Source organism: Ictidomys tridecemlineatus, chromosome 15, assembly GCF_052094955.1.
Source record: "Ictidomys tridecemlineatus isolate mIctTri1 chromosome 15, mIctTri1.hap1, whole genome shotgun sequence".
In the NCBI taxonomy this organism is placed as follows: Eukaryota; Metazoa; Chordata; class Mammalia; order Rodentia; family Sciuridae; genus Ictidomys; species Ictidomys tridecemlineatus.
In genome coordinates, this window is record NC_135491.1 from 49838020 (window position 1) to 49861259 (window position 23240).

The 23240-nt window shown below is 39.5% G+C and overlaps 1 protein-coding gene across 3 annotated transcripts in view; it reads right to left on the reverse strand.

Moving 5' to 3' along the window:
• The window catches only part of Rfwd3 (ring finger and WD repeat domain 3), a 41939-nt gene that overhangs the window by 12224 nt on the left and 6475 nt on the right, over nucleotides 1–23240 (reverse strand). For 2 of the 3 annotated variants that reach the window (XM_013365157.4, XM_040279361.2), the window contains 7 exons: nucleotides 22377–23001; nucleotides 13799–14001; nucleotides 13163–13233; nucleotides 9412–9606; nucleotides 9235–9326; nucleotides 4027–4141; nucleotides 2773–3001 (listed from right to left, as the gene is read on the reverse strand). In XM_013365157.4, the coding sequence (XP_013220611.2) occupies nucleotides 2773–3001; nucleotides 4027–4141; nucleotides 9235–9326; nucleotides 9412–9606; nucleotides 13163–13233; nucleotides 13799–14001; nucleotides 22377–22999 (1528 nt within the window). In that variant the 5' untranslated portion in view covers nucleotides 23000–23001. The remainder of the gene's footprint in view (nucleotides 1–2772; nucleotides 3002–4026; nucleotides 4142–9234; nucleotides 9327–9411; nucleotides 9607–13162; nucleotides 13234–13798; nucleotides 14002–22376; nucleotides 23002–23240) is intronic. The other variant, XM_078032665.1, reaches the window with a different exon arrangement.

Sequence of the window (23240 nt, forward strand, 5' to 3'; positions counted from 1 at the left end):
CAATACATCCCTAATGTCTATCAATAGATGAATGAATAAACAATTATATATACACAGACAATGTAATATTACCCAGCAATTAAATGAACTATTGAATTACACAAAAATATAGACAAATCTTTTTTCAAAAATATGTTGAAAGTCAAAACAAAAAATAACAATGCACTATAAAACTCTAGAAAATGCAAACTAATCTACATAAAAAGCAGGTCAGGGCTGAGGATATAGCTCACTTGGTAGAGTGCTTGCCTCACATGCCCAAGGCCCTGGGTTCAATCCCTAACACCTCAAAAAAAAAAAAAAAAAAAAAAAAAAAAAAAAAAGAAAAAGAAAAGAAGCATTTATTTGGAGATAGGGAGAAGAGGAAACACCAGGTGGAAGGGATTACAAAAGTGACAAGAAAACTTTTGGCATGATAAATATGTTCATTATATCTTGATGAAGTGATGGTTTCAGGGGTGTACACATATCAAATCACATACTTTAAACATACTGTTTAGTTTATGTCAATGAAGCTGTTGAGAGACTGAGAATATTCCATCTGAAGCACAGATACTCAAAATGCAGAAAGCACACAACAGTAAAGAATAGAGATAAGACTGGGTGTGGTAAGGCACACATATAATCCCAGACTTTGGAGGCCAGGGCAGATATATTGCAAGTTGGAGGCCCGACTGAGAAAACCTCTGCAACTTAGCAAGATCTTGTCTCAGAATAAAGAACTAGAGGGGTCTGCTCAGTGCTTGTACTCAATGTTCAGAGTTACTTGCTTTGCAGATGTGAGGCACTGTGTTCGATCCTCAGTACTGCATAAAAATAAATAAAATAAAGGTATTGTGTCCTCAACTAAAAATATTACTATTATTTTTTTAAATTGTTGATAGATCTTTATTTTATTATTTATATGTGGTGCTGAGAATTGAACCCAGTGCTTCACACGTGCCAGGCAAGTGTGAAGTTGAGCCACAGCCCCAGTCCTAAAAATATTAATAATAATAAAAAATAAAGGACTGGGGATGTAGTTCAGTGGTAAAGGACCTAGAGGTTTGATCCCTAGTACTGGGGGTAAAAAAACAAAAAGGGACACAATAATAACCAATTTGAGGAAAATCAGAGGTTTAATTTGATCATAAATCATTTTATTAAAGTATTGGATGGGGTCAGGCACAGTGACACGTACCTATAAATCCCAGCTACTAGGAAGGCCAAGACAGGAGAATTCCAAGTTTGAGGATAACCTGGACAACTTAGCAAGATCCTGACTCAAAATTAATAAAGGGCCAGGCATGGTGGTCCATATCAGTAATCTCAATGATTCAGGAGGCTAATCCAATTTGGAGGCCAGCCTCAGGAACTTAGCAAGACTGTCTCAAAAAATAAAAGGGGCTACGGAGGAGAATCAGTGGTTAAGCGCCCCTCTGTCAATCCCTGGCACCGCCCCACAAATATAAGGTAAAGGAAGTAGCTCAGTGGCAGAGCACTTGCCTACTAGTATGTGTGAGATGGTGGGTGTAATCCCTAGTATTAAAAAAAAAAATTTAAATCTTAGATGGGATCTAAGAATATTATAAAAAATCCTTTTACTTTATGCTTAAGTGGAGGTTTTTTTTTTTGTACTGGAGATTGAACTCAGGGACACTTAACCATTGAGCCACATCCCCAGGCCTTTTGGTTTTGTATTTAGAGACAGGATCTCTGAGTTGCTTAAGGCCTTGCTAAATTTGCTAAAGCTGGCTTTGAATCTGTAACCCTCCCACCTCCGAGCCTCTAGGATTACAGGAGTACACTACTGGGCCTAACTGGAAATTCATGAAAGTCTCTCAAATTATAGCTGTTATCACTAAATAGAGAAATACACAAAAATATAGAATTTCGTTCTCTTTTGGGGGGAGGTACTGAAATTGAATTCAGGATGCTCTATCACTGAGCCCTTTGGAATACTTTTTAAAAATTTATTTATTTAAATATTTATTTTTTAGTTGTAGTTGAACACATACCTTTATTTTATTTATTTATTTTTTATGTGGTGCTAAGGATCAAACCCAAGGCCTCACATGTGTTAGGCAAGCGCTCTACTGCTGAGCCACAACCCCAGCCCTGGAATACTTTTTATTTTGAAAAAGGATCTCATTAAGTTGCTTAGAGCCTTGTTACATTGCAGAGACTGGCCTTGAAAAAAAAAAAAAAAAATCACATGATAAAGCCAGTAAAAAGAAACATCTGGGGGCTGGGGTATGGCTCAGTGGTAGAGTGCTTGCCTAGCACTGAGTTTGGATTCAATCCTCAGCAACACATAAAAATAAATAAAATAAGGGTGTTGTATCCAAAAAAAAAAAAAGAAAAAGAAAAGAAAAACATCTGTAACATCTAGGAACAATTTCATTGGGCATGTGAGGACATTTGGTTTGGAATAGTAAGAAAATCTAAATTAAGCTTTACATGCACAAAATAAGAAAATAATTAGCACATGTATTATATAATTAATGCATTCTCCAAGTTCTTTTATTTGGAATTTGAACATTATTGAATATAAGATTAAATTTTGTCTTAACTTGAATTAGCCCTCAGAATACTTTTGTCACACATTTCAGGTCTAAAATGAAACTAAGCTGAATGGGACATATGGGGAGTGATTTGTTCTCTTTAGACTATAACACTGACTTACACTTCTATGTACCTCCTATTGAAACCTGAATTCTCCAAAAAAGGAGAGAAGAAGAAATAAACAGAGTAGAATAACAAACATGATAGATGTGGTTCTGAATTGTTTACCTGGAAGGAAGGAAGCCTGAGGAGAAGGCTGTGATATCACCAGGCAGCTCATAGCATCACAGTATGTCATGATTCGGCAGTTTCCTGTCTGAGATACTGTGAAGGTCTTTTGGAAGTGGTACTTGTGCTGGCCCTGGCTGGAGGGCAGGCAGTTTAGGAAACTTGCCTGGGAGCTCCCGGGTTGCTGTGCAATCTGATCTCGATGCTGTATAACAAGTTTTTGCAAATCCTAAAATAAAAAAGGTTTTGTAAACGCAAAGCTGTTTTATTTGACATTTCCTCCAAGAACAATTTCTTGCCAGGGAAGGTGATGTATGCCAGTGCCCAGTGACTCAGGAGGTTGAGGATCCCAAGTCTGAGGCCAGGCTCAGCAACTTACTGAGGCCCTAAGCAGCTTAGTGAGACCTTGCCTTCAAAAACAAGGGCTAGGATTGTAGCTCAGTAATGAGAGTACTCACCTTGCACATGTGAGGCACTGGGTTCGATCCTCAGAACATAAACACAAATAAAGGTTCATTTACAACTAAAATATATTAAAAACAAAACAAAACACACAAACACAAAACACCTTGATCTGCTGGGCAAGGTGGCACATGTCTGTAATCCCAGTGGCTAGGGAGGCTGAGATAGAAGGATCGAAAGCTCAAAGCCAGCCTCAGCAAAAGCTAGGCCCTAGGCAACTCAGTGAGAGACCCTGTCTCTAAATAAATCACAAAACAGGGTTGGGGATATGGCTCAGGGGTCAAATGCCCCTGAGTTCAATCCCTAGTACCCAGCTCCCCACTCCCAAAAAAACTTGGAAGAGTTCTTGTACTAAATGTTACCATGAATTCTAGAGAACTGAGTTTTTAGAGTATTTTAACAATCAATGAAATAAGGAGAGTACAGAAGGACAGCTTCATTTTTTTGGTAGATTTGGGGAGGTAAAAATGACTTTAGCAAGTTGAGCATTCTCAGTTGGTGTTGGTGTTCAATTTTTCTAAAGTTCTGACTGCAGCAGAATCCATCATGAAGTGTCTTTCAGACAAATAGCCTAATCAGACAGAGAATGAACTGGTCATGTTTCCTTCTTTAACAACTTGATAAATCCTATTTATGTTTGTGATGAACCTATGTAAATATTTAGATTCCTATTATTTGGGGTATTGAACCTGGGCCATGTATATGCTAAGCATATACACTACCACTGAGTTGTAGACACAGCTCTGTTCTTCAATTCTGAATTCAAAATTTAAGTCACAAGAGCAAACTCACCTGGACGCGACTGTGAAGTTTAGTGCATTCATCAGTGAGAACTTGAAGTTGAAGTCGGCACTGTGCAGACTCTAACTCAGCCTGCTTTCTGAGCATTTGCTCCTTCAATAAAGCACTAGAAAGGGAAAGACAGCAATAAATGTGGATCAGAAAGGTTACAGTACAGAAAGATGTCTTAGTATGTTCACACTGTCATATACTTTGCTATAAATCTATCAGGCTAGTGGACAATATACACTGAGTCATAAACAAAAGAGGAAAACCTCTCCAACTTAAGAAAAACTACAGGAACTACAAGAGAGTATAGCATACAGGGATTAACTCATGAGCCTACTGTATTTTCTTTCTTTCTTTTTTTTTTTGTACAGACACATCCCCAGCATGTTTTAAAAATATTTTATTTAGAGACAGGGTCTCACTCAGTTGCTTTGAACTTACAATCTGCCTCAGCCCCTCAAGCCACTGGGATTACAGATGTGTACCACCATGCCCAGCTGGATTTTGTTTTTAAGGCAAGCAATGATGTCAGGAATTTGCCTCTTACTGGGAAATGGGAACTAAAAAAGGTTTTATGTAAAAAGGAGGGAAAAAAGAACAAAGCCAACTGTCTGCTTCCAGTTAGAGCAAATGTGATTAAAAGAATGTGTTGAATTAAAACAATAAGCTATTAGTTGTTAATGAAATACTCAAATAAAATCACCAAAAAAGGGGCTGAATTAAAGAGATAAAAGTATATACCTAGCAAATGCTAATAAAATAAAAATCAGTCATAATTAAGGCAAAAAGCAGGCAATAGCCAGTAATCCATCCCAGTGACTTGTGATGCTGAGGCAGGAGGATCACCAGTTTGAATTCAGCCTGGGCAACTTACACCATGACTCTAAAATAAAAAGGGGGTTGGGGTTGTAGTTCAGAGGTAGAGCGCTTGCCTAGCCCATGCATGTGTGTTACTGGGTTTGATTCTCAGCTTCATATAAAAATAAATAAATAAAGGTATTGTGTCCACCTAAAAGGACACAAGGGATATAGTTTCAATCACTGTTGCCAATGCCAAACCATTAATGAGGAAATGGGTTTAAGAAAAAAGGTTTATTGCTTTGCTAGCAAAGGAGAAACAGAGAGGACTCTTGTCCCAAAGGCTATGACAGAACAGGGTGGGGGTGGGTGGGTTATCAAAGTGATTCAGAGAAGATTTAGGGAAAAGAAGATCAGGGAGAAGTGAGAGGTTTAGGGAAAAGATTGGGAAAAAGAAAAAAACATGTAAGTTTCAAAGCCACAAGAGATACAGTCAAAGCATTAAGTGAACTCCTTATATCCTCAGTACTACACACATACATAATAAAGCATGAAGATATAAACAACAATATATAATAAAGACATATTCACCAAATGTAACAATCTTAAATTTGCACATACCTAAAAAGTTTCAAAATATTAAATGCAAAAACAAGGACTGAATTGCATTCCAATAAAATCAAAAAGAAAAAAATGAAAATCGGAAGGGAAGAGATAAAGCTGCCTATACTTATTTATTTTCAAGAAAAATTCTAGTGAACTCAAAACTATTACGGTTCATCGAGGTTGCTTGAATTAAGACCAAGAAAAGCAGACCTGCTGAGTGAAGTGGTGCATATCAGGAAGGCTAAGGCAAGAGGATCACAAGTTTGAGGACACCTCAGCAACTTAGTGAGACCTTATCTCAAAATCAAGTTCTAGGTCAGTGTAGGCATTTCTATAGAGAAAGACTTTGCTCAAAACAAAACCTAGCAAGGGCTCAGTGGTAAAGCTCAGCATGTGTGAAGGCCCTGTGTTCAATCTCCAGAACCATAAACCAAAACAACAACAATAAAAAACCAAAAACAAAAAAATTGGGACTGGAGTTGTGGCTCAGTGGCAGAACACTTGCCTAGCATGTGTGAGGCACTGGGTTCTATCCTTAGTACCACATAAAAATAAACAATTAAAATAAAGGTATGCTATCAACCTACAATTTTTTTTCAAATGATATCAATGGGCTGGGCCTGGGGCTCAGTGACAGAGCACTTGCCTAGCATGTGTGAAGCACAGGGTTCAATCCTCAATACCACATTAAAAAAACAAATATATAAAAATAGAGCTATTATGTCCATCTACAACTAAAAATAATTCTTAAAAAATGATAGACTCGTTAAAAAAAAAAATCAGTAAGATTCCCTACTTACCAGACAACTGATTAGTGAAGGGAATTAAAAAAAAAAAAATCATTACCAACAACAATTTTAACAATGACAATCTAGGAATAAAGTTAAAGGATTCAGAAGATCTTTATGAAGCAAAGTATATTCAAAACAGAAAACCAGAAAAAAAAAAACAAGGAAGGATATTATACAATGTTCATAGCTAGAAAAGACATCATGAAGATTATAACTCCTCAAGTTAACTCTAAAAATTTAATGCTATTTTAATCAAGAGCCCAAAGGATTTACTTATTTTTGTGGTACTGGGAATTGAACTCCCGGGTATTCTAACACTGAGCTACATCCCAGTCGCCCCGCTTTGGTACCAGAGATTGAATGCAGGGGCACTTAACAATTGAACCATATCCCAAGCCCTTTGTTTTATTTATTTATTTATTATTGATTGATTGTTCATGGATTGAACTCTGGGGCTCTCAACCACTGAACCTCATCCCTAGCCCTACTTTGTACTTTTATTTAGACAGGGTCTCATTGAGTTGCTTAGTGTCTCTCGTTGTTGCTGAGGCTGACTTTGAACTCTCAATCTTCCTCTCTCAGCCTCCCGATTACAGGAATGTGCCACCATGTCTGGCTTTGACCCCTTTATTTTGATACAGGGTCTCACTAAATTGCCTAGGCTACCCTCCAACTTATGATCCTCTCGCCTCAAATCTCCCTCTCACCTCAATATCTCATTTGAGTTCACATGTGTGTGCCACTCAGTTTTATATGGAACTTAAAAATTAATTTTAGCTGGTATGATGGCCCAAGCATGTAATCCCAGCTGCTCAGGTATCTGCAGCAGGAGGATGAGAAGTCAGCAGGAGGATGAGGTCAGCCTGGGCAATTTAGTAAGGCTCACTGTCTTAAATTGTAACTTAATATAATTTTTACACAAAGTATAAAAACTTTCTAAGCCACACAATATATAATCATTCTTGGGAATGATAAACAATTTATAAAAGTGGTTTTATCTCTGCTGGGCACTGTGGCGAACACCTATAATCCCAGCGGCTCGGGAGACTAATACAGGCGGATCATGAGTTCAAAACCAGCCTCAGCAAAAGCAAGGTGCTAAGCAACTTAGCAAGAACCTGTCTCTAAATAAAATTCAAAATAGGGCTGGGGATATGGCTCAGTGGTCGAGTGTATCTGATTCAATCCCCGGTACCAAAAAAAGAAAAAAAAAAGTGTTTCTCTTTCCTTCCCTCTAATTTTTTAAATGCCCAGACTGATCTCTAACATATGGGCTCAAGTGATCCTCTCATCTCAGTCTCCCCAATAGTTAGGACTATAGGTATGCTACCACACTCAGCTAGGATTTATTCCTTTAGCCAAACCTATAGATTTTGCCTTTTTATTTATTTTAATAGCATTGGGGATGGAACCTGGGTCCTCATACATACAAGGAAAGCACTGTAAACTGAGCTACATTCTATGCCTTTTTTTATGTGCTTTATTCCCCCACTTTGGTACTGGGAATTTAACCCAGGGGTACTTTACCACTGAGCCATATCCTAAGCCCCTTTTTATTTTAAATTTTGAGACAGCGTCTTACTAAGTTGCTTAGGACCTTGCTAAATAGCTGAGGTGGCCTGTTTAAGGTTCTTTTTAACATTTTCTGTACCAGGAATTGTACCCAGGTGCACTTAACCACTCAGTCACATCCCCAGCCCTTTTTTGGTATTTTAATATTTAGAGACAGTGACAGGCTAAATTGCTGAGGCTGGTTTTAAAGTTGCGATCCTCCTACCTCAGACACCTCAACCACTGGGATTACAGTTGCGTGCCACCGTGCCAGCCTCTTTAATTTTCTTCTTTTTAGCTGTAGTTGGATACAATATCTTTATTTATTTTTATGTGATGCTGAGGATTGAACCCAGGGCCTTACCCATGCTAGGTGGTGCTTAGCTCTACCGCTAAGCAACAACCCCAGCCCCCTCTTTAATGTTCTTAAAGCATATTTTACATAGTAGCCTTTGTTTGGTACTGTGGATTGAATTCAGGGGTGCATTACCACTGAGTTACATCCCCAACCCCCTCCCTTTAAATATTTTTTAGTTGACGATGAACCTTTATTTTATTTATTTATATGTGGTGCTGAGAATCAAACCTAGTGCCTGACACATGCTAGGCAAGTGCTCTTGTACTAAGCCACAACCCCAGTCTCCCAACCCTTTTGAGACAGGCTGCCTTGAACCTGGGATCTTTGCCCAGGCTGGCCTTGAACCTGGGATCTCCCTGCCTCAGACTCCCAAGTCATTACGATTACAGGTATACCCTACCATACTCAGCTTTAAGTAGTACTTTAAGCAACTGTTTAAGGCTTACAAAATGTTGGTAGTTTTTTGCATTGCATGTGCAAATTTTTTATATGAGCTTTCTATTAGGAGAGCTGTTGTACAGGGCCTTAGGAACATGAAAAGCAAAAATGGCATCAGTTAGCTGGGGATGTGGCTCAAGCGGTAGCGCGCTCGCCTGGCATGCGTGCGGCCCGGGTTCGATCCTCAGCACCACATATAAACAAAGATGTTGTGTCCGCCAAAAACTGAAAAATAAATATTAAAAAAAATTTTCTCTCTCTCTCCTATCTTTAAAAAAAAAAAAATGGCATCAGTTAAGTAATGTGCTAGACTGTTGCCCCTGTTCTTTGTGACAGGGTCTTGATATGTTGCCCAGGCTGGCCCCAAACTTATGGGCTCAATCATCCTGGCTCAATCTCCTAGGTTTCTGGGACTAGAGTGCAACACAGCACCCAGCTTCAGATGTTCATTTTTAATGCTGTATAGAGAGCAAACAGTGCAGATTCCCTTCAGAAGATCATCAGGTGTGCATTATAAATAATAATGTAGGACAGACTGCAATTGCTCCAGAGATTCCCAAATCAGAAAGTCTCAGAACCACACTAAAAGTGGTTTCATACTCCCTTTTAAAGATGTGCCTATGAGAACACAAAGGGAATAGTCCAGGTAGGCACACTCTCACCACTTACCTTTTCACCCGCTCTTGTTCACTGGTGTCCAAAGCTCTGAGGGTTCGGGCATAAAGGACAATGATGTCATTGTGCTTGGCTTTCTTGTTGCACTAAAGAGTCCAATGGAAAACAATTAGTGTGGTTCTAGGAATTCTGACTTAACATATTAGGTCCTTACTTAATTATGGTCCTTACCTGGGGACATTTTCGTGCTTGTCCTTTAAGCCACTTAGAAATGCATCTATACCCAAAGAGGTGCCCACAGCGTAATGCTGAGAGCCGGTGGTCGCCAGCATTAGTCCACTGTTCCAAACATATTGTGCAAGTATCCCCTTCTTCTTCATCCATAGAAGCAGAAGGTAGAGTAGGATTGGATTTCTGGGGAGACTGCTGGATGGAAATTGGGATACACTCAAATGAGAAAATGCAAAATCAGGCTTGAAAAGGGTAAACAACTCTATCCAATTAACAAAAGTACACAAAAGTGACATAAACCTCACTGAAATGGATGCAGAAAAACTGCAATACCTATAAATTACTTTTTTTTTTCCCAGAATGCAATCTGGCAAAATATAAATCATGAAAATACTGTTACTTTTTGTGGTGCTGGGGATTGAACCCAGGGGTTCATGCATACTACACATATATTCTAACTCCCAGTCTTTTTGAAACACATCTCGCTAAATTGACAACGCTGCCATTGAACTTGTAGTCCTCCTGTATGTTTCCTGCATCACTGGGATTATGGGTGTATACCACCACTCCTGGCTCCATATTACTATTTTTTTTGGGGGGGGGGGGTACCGGGGGTGCTTTACCACTGAGCCATATCACAAGGTCTTTTTTTTAATATTCAAAATTTTTTTAGTTGCAGTTGGACACAATATCTTTACTTATTTATTTTCATGTGGTGCTAAGGATGAAACCCAGGGCCTCGCATATGGTCTATCTCTGAGTCACAATCCCAGCCACAGGGTCTTGTTGAATTGCTTAGGGCCTTGCTAGCTGCTAAGGCTGGCATCAATCGTGTGATCCTCCTGCCTTAGCCTCCCAAGCCACTGGGATTAAAAGCCCATACTACCTTTTTTTTTTTTAAAGAGAGAGTGAGAGAGGGGAGAGAGAGAGAGAGAGAGAGAGAGAGAGAGAGAGAGAGAGAGAGAGAGAGAGAGAGAGAGAGAGAGAGAATTTTTAATATTTATTTTTTAGTTCTCGGCAAATACAACATCTTTGTTGGTATGTGGTGCTGAGGATTGAACCCGGGCCTCACGCGTGCCAGGCGAGCGCGCTACCGCTTGAGCCACATCCCCAGCCCCCATACTACCTTTTGATCTTACTAAATTCTTGGATTTTCCCTTCATTGAAGAAAAGCAGCAACTGGGGTTTAGCTCAGTGGCGGAGCACTTGCCTAGCATGTGCAAGGCCATGAGTTTGGTCCTTAACCCTGGTAACTAAAACAAAACAAAAACAAAAAAGAAAAGAAAAACAACTAGAGCTGATGTGGCTCAGTAGAACACTTGCCTAGCATGTGTGAGGCACTGAGTTAGACTCTCAGCATTGCATATAAATGAATAAATAAATAAAGGTCCATTGACAACTAAAATTATAAATACACACATTACAAAAGAGCAGCTATCTGTACAAAGATATAAAAACAAAACAAAAATATTCTAATCATTATAATCAACAGGAGATAGTAATAGGATCATGGGCTGGGATTGTAGCTCAGTGGTAGAGTGTTCACCTAGCATGCATGAGGCACTGGGTTAGATCCTCAGCACCACATAAATGTAAAATAAAGATACTGTGTCTACCTAAACTTAAGAATAAATATGGACAATTGATTAGAGAGAATATAATGTGTGCACTAGTATTTCCAAAAAGGAGAAAAGATGATGGAAGCAAAGCATTAATTAAAAAACAAATGTATAAGGGCTGGGGTGAGTGGTAGAGCACTTGCCTAGCATGTGCAAGGTGCTGGGTTCAATTCTCAGCACCACATAAAAATAAATAAAATAAAGATTAAAAAAGGGGGGGCTTGGGATGTAGCTCAAGTGCTGGCGCGCTCGCCTGGCGTGCGTGAGGCACTGGGTTTGATCCTCAGCACCACATTAAATAATTAAAGATATTGTGTCTATCTAAAACTAAAAAATAAAATATTAAAAAAAAAAAGTACATATGGATGTCTGATGACACCAGGCACTGTTGAAGGTGAGAGAGAAATGGACATGCTTACATACTGGTGTTATATAAGTATAAAGTTGCACTAATTCCTGGAGGGTAATTTGGATAACTATCAAAATTACAACGTGTCTTTGATACGGCAATGTCTCTGCTAAGAAATATACCCCCAATGGGTATAATCACAAATATTTGTGAAGACAACTGAATAAAGATGTTCAGTGCAATATGATTCATATCATAAAAACATAAAAAGAGCAAACAACCATGGTGTACACAACCAGAGTTAACTAAAAATTTATTCCTACAATGGAATACTGTACAGCTATTAAAAACAAGAGTCACATCTATATACTGACAATGGAAAGCTCTCCAAGATGTAATAAACTGGGGAGTGGGGAAAAAGCCAGATTAAGGACAAAATATAATTCTTTCTGTGTAAATTTTTAACAAGACATATAAATATGTGTTTATGGGGCTGGGGATGTGGCTCAAGCGGTAGCGCGCTCGCCTGGCGTGCGTGTGGCCCAGGTTCGATCCCCAGCACCACATGCCAACGGAGATGTTGTGTCCGCCGAGAACTAAAATAAATAAATAAATATTAAAAATTCTCTCTCACTCTCTCTTTAAAAAAAAAAAAAAATAAATAAATAAATAAATATGTGTTTATATGTATGTAAAAGATTTTCAGAAATAGAAACATGGAGACAATATAGAAACATGCAAGAAAGTAGACAAATGATGTTCTAAGATTGACAGAATTCAAAGCAGGTGTAAATGATTCATATATAGGAAAATAAGCACATATGTCATCTTAAAAAATGAAAAGCTGTTTATCACATTCTGCTTGAAATTTTTAAGGCACATTTATACCTATTTTTAAATATTTTCCAATATTGGGAACTGAATCTAGGGGGAACTCTGCTACATCCACAGCCCGTTTTGCTTTTTATTTTAAGATAGAATGAGCACAGGTTGTGGGACTGGGGAGGAATCTCATTAAGTTGCTGAGGCTGGCCTTATACTTGTGATCCTCCTGTCTCAGCATCCCAAGACTCTGGGATTACATGTGTGGACTACCCTGCTGAGATATACCTAATTTCTCAACTGATATTTAACCATGTTAGATAGACAGACGGTTATTCTCAAGAACCCCCATCCTTTTTAAACTTAAGAGGAAGCAATCATGGAAATAATGAGAAACAGGGAAAGGATCCACATCTAGGCTTGTTACGGTTGGGGTATGAGGCATCCCCCAAAAGTTCATGTGTGAAACAATGCAATTACAAGAGCTGTAACAATCAGTGGCTTAATCCACTGATGTATTAACCAGGTAGTAACCTTAGGCAGGTAGGAGGAGGAAGGTCATTGGGGGCATGCCTTTGGGGTATATACTTTGTCCCTGGTGAGTGAAGCTCTCTCTGCTTCCTTTTTGCCATGTCATGAGCTGCCTTCCTTTGCCACTTACTTCCATCATGATGTTCTGTCTTATACTGGACCCAGAACTATAGAGGTGAACCATGGACTGAACCTCTAAAACTGTGAGCCAAATTAAGAGAGAGAGAATTTTTTAATATTTATTTTCTAGTTATCGGCGGACACATCTTTGTTTGTTATGTGGTGCTGAGGATAGAACCCGGGCCGCACGCATGCCAGACGAGTGCGCTACCGCTTGAGTCACATTCCCAGCCCAAAGCTTTCTATTTTAAACTGCAACCACCTTTAAGATGAAATATAAACTTTTCATTTAAAAGCATGTTCATATTACCTGTTTGGGAAGGGTCTTGTCTCCACTGATAAATGTAACTTCTTGGTCTGCTGAGACATCTCCCCGTTGCTCTGCCAAATTGTATCCAAAAATGACAGAATAGATAAAAACCGGGGGGTGGGAGGGGTGTGGGGGGGACAGGACGGGACAACATTAGGTACAAGAAAGTAGCAGGAGAAAGTCTAACTCACTGAAGCTTTCCATTTCTAATTGGTACTGATCTGCAAGAGGGATGACATTTCCCCAAATACCATCAATGAATTTATTACTATCATTACTATTTATTTATTTTGTATATTCTTAAGCATACATAGACAAGGGACTGAATTTACAAAATTTTTCTTTCAAATACGGAATCCATTTCCTTCTCAGATGTGTAAGAAAATGAAAGGGAATTTTACATTTTATTACAAAGGGACTGACTCACAGGGACACAAATCAAATAAAACCATGAGTCAGATCAAATCCTCATTATAACCATGATCAGAGAAAGCTCTGTAGTGTAAGCAGAGGAATCCATGATATTTGAAGGAGAAAGGGAAGGTATAAAAGTACAAATCTACATTTTCTTGCCTTCTGAAGCTTGAGCTTTGTGGATGTTAAACTTTTGAATTCAAACATGGATAAAATACTGACCTTCTGAAATGACAGCTTCAGTCTCTTCTGCAGGGACAACAACCTCTTCATACTCTGCAGAGCTCTCACTGTCAGAATCAGAACTGCTTGACACTGGCAAGTCTTCAGGTACAGGATCCCTAGTCTCTGAATCAAAAGATGCAGCTGGAAAGTGAGGCTGGGTCCTGCTCACCTGAAAGTAAGCATCCAGTGGTGCTCTCAACCTATATATGCAAAAGACAACAGAATCATACTATAATACACCATCACCAAACTAATAACCTATAGTAATGTGAAGGTAAATCTTAGTTATTTCAATTATTTCAATATGCTACCTTTGAAAGTTGTAGAAGGAAGAGCAGATATATAGACAGATGCTCACTGGCCTGGGTATTCTTTTCAGTAGTGAGAATTGAACACAGAGGCACTCTACTACTGAGCCATATCACCAGCCATCTTTTTAGTTTTTGAGACAGGGTCTTGCTAAGTTGCCAAGGCTGGCCTCAAACTTGCAATACTCCTACTTCAGCCTCCAGAGCTGCTGGGATTATAAGCATGTGCCAGCACAACCTGCTGGATATTTTTAAAATCATTGCTACTTTGGTCCACAATGGAGCACGACTCTTCTGCTTAAAGTTAATTCTGTGTGACTTTACAGTTTCTCACATTGTAAAACTGCCGATTTAAAATCAAACAACTTGCCAGGTGCGGTGGTGCATACCTATAATTCCAGAGGCTCGAGAGGCTGAGGCTCAGGAGGATGGTGAGTTCAAAGCCAGCCTCAGCAAAAGCGAGGTGCTAAGCAACTCAGTAAGACCCTGTCTCTAAATAAAAATACAACATAGGGCTGGGGCTAGGGCTCAGTAGTCGAGTGCCTGAATTCAATCCCTGGTACTCCCCTCATGCTCCCCCAAAAGTGAACAACTTGCTGAGCATGGTGGCTCATACCTGTATTTCCAGTGATTCAGGAGGCTGAGGTAAAAAATAAAAAATAAAAGGGCTAGGGATGTAAGAATAATGTCAGTGGTCTTTAGCATGCCCAGAAACTACGTAATTGTGCCACAATCTGATTCCAAAACATTTTCATGTTATCTAACAGGAACCTTCTACTCATAAGCAGTCATTTCCTTTCTCTCCTCCTTCCAGAAATCACTATTCTACTTTCCACCTATGGATTTGCCTATTCTGGACATTTCGTATGAACTGAATCTTACAATATATGGCCTTTTGTGTCTGGACTCTTTACAACTTAATAAAAGATCATCTATAAAAATTATAGCTTCATTTTTTTCCCTTTCTTGTCAAGCTTCCTGGTTCGAAGTTGAACAAAAGTGGTAAAAACAGAAATCTTTGTCACGTTTCTCATTTTAGGAGTAAAGTTTCTAGTCTTTGACCATTTCTTGAGATGTTATTTAGAAATTTTTCATTAATGACTTTTATCCTGTTGAGGAAATTCCCATCATTCCTAGTTTACTGTGTATGTTTATCATGACGTGGTCTTGGATAGCATCTATTGAGATATTCATTCTTTTACCCATATTGTTTTTATTTTCATTTTTGGTACTAGGATTTAACTAGGAGTATTCTACCTCTGAGCTACACCCCTAGCCCTTTTTAAAATTTTTGAGAGGGAAAGAGCCAGGTATGGCAGTGTGCGCCTAAGGCTAAGCAGGAGGAACCAAAGTCTGAGGCGAGATCCTGTCTCAAAAAATAAAAAGGACTGGGGATACAGATCAGTGATAGAGGATCCTGGGTTTAATTTACAGTACTGATTAAAAAAAAAAAAAAAAAAAAAAAAAAAAAAAAACAGGGGTGGGGTGGGGTGGGGAGTTTCAATTGCCAAGCTGGCCTTAAACTTGTGATTCTCCTGCCTCAGCTTTCCCAATTCACTGGGGTTACATGCATGCACCACTACACCCAACCCCTATACTGAGATACTATGGTGTATGTCATTAATTGCTTTTTGACTGTTGAATCAACTTTGCTTTCCTGGAACAAATGCTATTTAGTTATGATATATAATCCTTCCTACACGTTGCTGGATTTGGTTTGCTAGCATTTCACTATATGATTTTGGTACCAAAACAGTACTGACCTCATAGAATCAGGAAATATTCTCTCCTTCTATTTTTGGAAAAAGAGTTTATGAAGTAATGTATGCTTATTTCCTTTTAAATTACTCGGTAGAATTCATGAGGGATACCATCTGATTCTGGAATCTTCTTTGTGAAGTGTTCTTATCTCTTTTTCTTTTCTTTTTTTTGGGGTGCTAGGAATTGAACTAAAGGCTTCATAAATGCTAGGTCAGCACTTTGACACTGTGCCAGGCACCTAAACCTTTTCTAAATTTACTTTATAAAAGGGTATTGCGGGGACTGGGGATGTGGCTCAAGCGGTAGCGCGCTCGCCTGGCATGCGTGCGGCCCGGGTTCGATCCTCAGCACCACATACCAACAAAGATGTTGTGTCCACCGAGAACTAAAAAATAAAAAAAAAAAAAGGCTATTGCGGGCTGGGGTTGTGGCTCAGCGGTAGAGCACTCACCTAGCATGCATGGGGCACTGGGTTCAATCCTCAGCACCACATAAAAATAAAATAAAGGTATTATGTCCACCTACAACTTAAAAAAAAAAAAGACAGGATCTTGTAAATTGCCCAAGGTGGTCTCTAACTTGCCAGACTCTCAAGTAGGTGGGATCACAGTATGTGCAACTATCCCTGGCATGCTTTTAATTATTACTAATTAAATCTCTATACTTGTTTTGTTCTACTCAGATCCCCCCCCACCAAAGCATTGGTAGCTTATATCTTTCTAATTATTTTGACATTTTCACCTAAGGCATTTAATTTCTTGACATAAAAATGTTCACAGTATTCCTTCATAATACTGTTCTCTTTCATAAAATTGGTAATATCCTCTAGTCCAATACCAATTTTAATATTTTCTTTTGTGGTACAGATTAAACCCAGGGGAACTCCACCACTGAACTACAGCCCCAACTCTTTCCATTTTTTGAGATAGGATCTCATTAAGTTGCTGAGGCTGGTCTCAAACTTGCAATTCTTTTGCTTTAGCCTCCTGAGTAGCCAGGATTACAGGCATGCGCCCCTTTGCTGGACCCTGAGTTTTCTCTATTTAGTTTTTTTGTTACTATTCTTTTTAAATATTTATTTAGTTTTAAGTGGACACTATATCTTTATTTTACATTTATGTGGTACTGAAGATCAAACCCAGTGCCTCATGCATGCTAGGTGAGCACTCTACCACTGAGCCACAATCCCAGCCCCCATTCTTTAAAAAAAAAAAAAAAAAAAAAAAAAACCTTTTATTTTATTGTGGTGCTGAGGATTTAACAGTGTCTCACATGGCCTAGGCAAGCGCTCTACCACTGAGCTAAAACCTTAGCCCCCTCTATTTAGTTTTTGTTCAATCTAGCTAGAAACCTGTCCATTTTGCCAATGTCTTACAAGGGCTAGGGATATATGTCAGTGGCAGAGTGTGTGCTATTATTAGCAAATACAAGGCCCTGGGTTCAATTCTCAAACTTTTGGATTGGTTCACTTTCTCTCTTTTTTTCTCTATTTCATATATTGCCTTTTGTGGGGCAGTGGTGGTACTGAAGCGTTCTACCCTTGAGCTACATCCCCAGCTCTTTTTATTTTTTGAGACAAGGTCTCACTCCATTGTTGAGTCTGGAATTTATGATCCTCCTGCCTCAGCCTCCCAAACCACAGGATTATAGGAACATACCACCATGTACAGATAGGTTTTTATTATGTTGTTCAAGTCTTCTACCTTCCTTGTTAATTTTCTAATTGTTTGACCCATATTTTAAAGTATCAGCTGGGTATGGTGACATATGCCTGTAATATTGCAGGTTTAAGGCCAGCCTTAGCAACTTATAGGCTCTGAACAACTTAGCAAGACCCTTTCTTAAAATAAAGAAGTTGGGACTGAGGTTGTGAGGGTACTGGGTTCAATCCTCAGCACCACATAAAAATGAAAAACAAAACAAACAAACAAAAACAAAGGTATCCTGTCTATAATGGCTAATTTGAACTCTCAACTTGATTAAGAGTGAGAAATGCCAAGGATTAAGATTATGGGTGTGTCTAGGAATGACTGGCATGAGGGATAGCCAACTGAGATGGAGACCCTCCATAAGCGTGGGTAGCACCAACCAAAAGGATGATGGCTTGGATGGAATAAAAGTTGGAAGAAGTAAGAAGCAGCAGCAGATGTAAGCTCAATTCTTCTTGAATGGGTTCTTGGTTACTGCTGCAATTGTCTGAAGATATAATTTTCCCTTTCTCACTCTTCCAAAGAGGACTCTGACAGTGATTCTCCAGAAGGCTTAGGTCTCAGACTAGGGTAGCACCATGGATTCCTCTTGTTCTGGGGCTTCAGCCTCTTAAATTGTGCAGCTACTGGTTCTCCCAGCTCTCCAGCCTACAGCCAGCCATTGTGGACTATCCAGTTTCTGATCACGTAAGCCAATCTAATAAGTCCCCTTTTTATAATTATATTTCTGTTAATTCTGTTCCTCTAGAGAACCCTAATACATTGTCCATCTACAACAACAACAAAAGTAAAAGGACTAAGGATGTAGCTAAGTGGTAGAGAACCCCTGGGTTCAATTCCCAATACCAAAACAAAACAAAACAAAAACAGCAGCAGGAGCAAAAAGTGAAGTATTCATGTCTAGTATACGGCCTAATTCTCCCTTTAATTGTCAACTTTTCCTTCATGTACTTTAGGGCTCTTTTGTTAGGTGTAGGCAGGTTTATAATTCTTATACCTTCTAGATGTATTGGTACTTTCGTCATTATAAAAATGCTTTCTTAGGGGCTGGGGATGTGGCTCAAGCGGTAGCGCACTCGCCTGGCATGCGTGCGACCCGGGTTCAATCCTCAGCACCACATACCAACAAAGATGTTGTGTCCACCGAGAACTGAAAAATAAATATTAAAAATTCTCTCTCTCTCTCTCTCTCTCCCTCCTCTAAAAAAATAAATAAATAAAGTAAAAAAAAAATGCTTTCTTAAACTCATAACCATTTTTTGTCTTAAAACTTATTTTACTGGGGGCTGGGGATGTGGCTCAAGCGGTAGCGCGCTCGAATGGCATGCGTGCGGCCCGGGTTCGATCCTCAACACCACATACAAACAAAGATGTTGTGTCTGCCGAGAACTGAAAAATAAATATTAAAAAAAAAAAAAAACTTATTTTACTGGGCTGGGTTTGTGGCTCAGTGGTAAAGAGCTTGCCTAGCATGTGACACACTGGGTTCGATTCTCAACACCGCATATAAATAAATGAATAAAATAAAGATCTGTCAACATCTTAAAAAAAGAAAAGCCTATTTTATTTTGTATTAGTACGCCAATCCCAGCTCCCTTTTGGTTACTGTTTGTATGGTACATTGTCGGGGGGGGGGTGGGCGCTACTAGGGATTGAACTCAGGGGGCACTTGACCACTGAGCCACATCCCCAGACCTATTTTGTAATTTATTTAGAGACAGGGTCTCACTGAGTTCTCAGTGCATCACTGTTGTGAGGCTGGTGATCCTTCTGCCTTAACCTCCCAAACTGCTGGGATTACAGGCATGTGCTACTGAGCCCAGCCTCTACAGTGGTTTTATTTCTCTCTGTAAAATGGTATCTGGTTTATAACGTCACCCTCTTATGAGCTCAATATCACAAGTCAGTTGCCTGACCCAAAACAATCAATTCTAGAGTCCCTCCAACCAGACTGAGTGTATAAACAAGCAAAGCTGAGAACTACTGCAAGAGGCCACTTTGCAGTCAGTCAGTTTCTGGGAACACTACTCCTAATTCTTAACTGTGAAAGGGTAGCCCACGTCCTCAAACTGCACACTACAAGGTCCTATTACCTATGACACAAATGTATGAATTTTTTTTTTTTAAATGGTGCTGGGGCCAGGTACAGTGATGCATGCCTGTAATCCCAGTGGCTCAGAAGGCTGATAAGAGGATTGAGTTCAAAATCAGCCTCAGCAAAAAAAAAAAAAAAAAAAAAAAGAGGTGCTGATCAACTCAGTGAGACCCTCTCTCTAAATAAAATACAAAATAGAGCTGGGAATGTGGCTCAGTGGTCAAGTGCCCCTGAGTTCAATCTCTGGTACCAAGAAAAAAAAAAAAAAAGGAAAAGAAAGAAAGAAATTCTAACTTATGGTGCTGGGGATTGAACCCAGGGCCTTGTATATGCAAGGCAAGCATTCTACCAACTGAGCTATATCCCTAGCCCACGAAATCTTACTCTGCCTTTATAGTCTGAGAAATGACACCTTAATAATGATATTAATGTATATTTGCAACTCAAGATCAGAGCCACAGCAATAGCAAGCTCTGAGACAACAATTAGCAGGATCCATGGTAAAAAGATGCAAGAACTGGGGATGTACTCAGTGGTAGAGTGCTTACCTAGCCTATGTTGAGTTCTGGGTTAGTATTTCTAAACATGTATTAAAAGGGTGGGAGGAGGCTGGGACATGGTGCAGTGGTTAAGTGCCCTGAGTTCAATCCCAGTACCTCCTCCCACCCAAAAAGATTCTGAATCAAGAACCAGAAGGCAATAGTCAAATTTTAGAGTCACCCCAGGCAAATCACAAGTTATTCCACTGGCTCTCTCATTTGTAAAACAGGTAACAGATGACCTAGCTTCTGCATTTTAATATTATCTCAATATTTCCATAGCGTTAGAAAACAAGTCAAATCAAAGGTCCACTACGTTAACCCTTTTGTGCTATAACTACGAGACCCTGAATACTGTACTCTCTCAGGGTCCAAATTTGTTTCACATACAAAATGAAGAAGTTAAATCCAATCTCTAAACATTATGAAAATATTCAGAGGTCAGATGTGAAAAAGGGCATTTTAAATAAAACCACGAGGCATAGAAAATGTTATTCTTGGGGCTGGGGATGTGGCTCAAGCGGTAGCGCGCTCGCCTAGCATGCGTGCGGCCCAGGTTCGATCCTCAGCACCACATACCAACAAAGATGTTGTGTCCGCCGAGAACTAAGAAAAAATAAATAAATGTTAAAATTCTCTCTCTCTCTCTGTCCCCCTCTCTCACTCTCTTAAAAAAAAAAAAAAAGAAAATGTTATTCTTCATCTTATCAAGTCTTTTAAGGCTTGACAGCTAAGCCCTTATTAAAGAGGCAAGACCAAAACAAAGACTATGGACAAAAATTATTTGGGGACTGGGACTATAGCTCAGAAGCAGAGCACATGATTAGAATACACAAGGCTCTGGGGTGAATCCCCAGCACACACACCCAATAAATTATTTTCAACTCTGGAACACATTTTCAAGTGAGGCAACCTGAAATGTCTCCCAATTACTTAGATAGGCTGTGAATTAATTCAAATCCACTTTTTTTTTTTTAAGAGAGAGAATTTTTTTTAATATTTATTTTTCAGTTTTTGGCAGACACAACATCTTTATTTTATGTGGTGCTGAGGATCAAACCCGGCATCCCACACATGCCAGGCAAACGCGTTACTGCTTGAGCCACATCCCCAGCCCCTCAAATCCACTCTTTACAAGCCTTTTTTTAAATACCTGTAAGCAGAGTAACCAGTGAACAATGGATCTTGGTTGAGTGGAGTAGACTTGAAAATCAGAAATTTTTTTTTGCATACAAGACACAAAAGATCTAAGAGCTAACTTTGGGCTCTTGTAGCTCAGAAGTAAAGTGTGTGCTCAGCATGTACAAAGCCCTGGGTTCGATCCTCAATATCATATTAAAAAATAAAAACAAATCAGGCATAGTGGCACATGCCTGTTTTCTCAGTGACTCAGAGGCTGAGGCAAGAGGATTGAAAGTTCATGGATAGCTGCAGCAACTTAGCAAGACTCTGTCTCAAAATAAAAAATAAAGGGACTGGAGCTAAAGCTCAGTGGCAGAGTGCTTGCCTCATGCATATGAGGCACTGGGTTTGATTGTCAGCACCACATAAAAATAAACAAAATAAAGCCATGTTTTATTTTGTTTGTCCATCTACAACTAAAAATAAATAAATAAAAATTAGGAAAAAAAATAAAAATTAAAAAAAAAAAAAAAAACAGGGACTGGGGTTGTGGCTCAGCGGTAGAGCGCTCTCCTAGCACATGCGCGGTCCTAGGTTCAATCCTCAGCACCACATAAAAATAAATAAAACAAAGGTATTGTGTCCAACTACAACTAAAAAACAAATATTAAAAAGGGGGGGGGATGAGAATGGGGATGTAGCTCAGTGGTTAAATGCCTCTGTTCAATCTATAGTGCCAAAAACTAAAAAATTAAAACCACCACCACTGCCACCATCAAAAAACCACCACCACCAACAAAAAAGCACACTTCCATAGAAACTATTACTAAAACAAACTGGCCCCTAGTTTTCAAAGCATACCTGTGTGACTTATTCCTTCAATTACTTAGTGAAGCAAAATGACACACTTTCATTTCTACCTGACTTATAAGGAAGTAAGGGTTCAAAACAGTTATCCTTAGCAGCATTTGGGGTATGGCCAGAGCCTGAGTTTCATAATTCTAGTATGGCACTGACCATAGGACTTATACATAAATTTACCTGGCATTGTCGGTCCTCTGAGACCCTGAAGCTCTTGCCCTCCGAGAAGTGGACCCCCTCCTCCTCCTCGCTCTCACCGGCCCCACACTTTGGTCTGAAGGTGGAGGTCTCAGGAATTCCAGCATTCCATGAAGTCTCTGCAGCCCACTGATGAAGCTGTTCATTGAATCCAAGGAAGCTGCTTGGAGAGTATGGTTAGCACCAGATCCCTGTCTATGCTCTTCTGAAGCCCCAGGATTAATGTTCTCCACATTATCTTCTGAGAGCTCCACTTCCTCAGTCAGGTCAATGGATATGTGTGGAGCAGGGTGGAGAAGGGGAAGTACCCCTTGGCTGCTGACTTCTTCAGCAGGAGCAGTCTGGGAGAGGGGTGGTCTCCCATGGCTGTTGACTTCTTCATCAGGAACAGGCTGGAGAAGGGATGGTCTTTCTTGGCTGCTGACTCCTTCAGCAGGAACAGGATGGAGCAGGGGTGGTCTTTCTTGACTGCTGACTCCTTCAACAGGAACAGGTTGAAGGAGGGGTGGTCTCCCTTGGCTGCTGACCACTTCAGTGGGAGCAAGCTGTTCTGCAGCATGATCTAACTGCACCTGAAGATCATAGTCCATTGCTTCTTGAGCCATCACTGGGGAAATATATTAGTAAAATAGATAAAAACATGTTATATAGCTGATATAATCATTAACTAGTCTTTCAGAATTTTTGTTTAAGATAATTTGTAGCAAAACTGACACTTAAATGGGACTGGGGTTGTGGCTCAGTGGTAGAGTGCTTGCCTAGCATGCATGAGGCACTGGGTTTGATTCTCAGCACCACATATAAATAAAGGTCCATCAACAACTAAATTAAAAAAAAAAAAAAGAC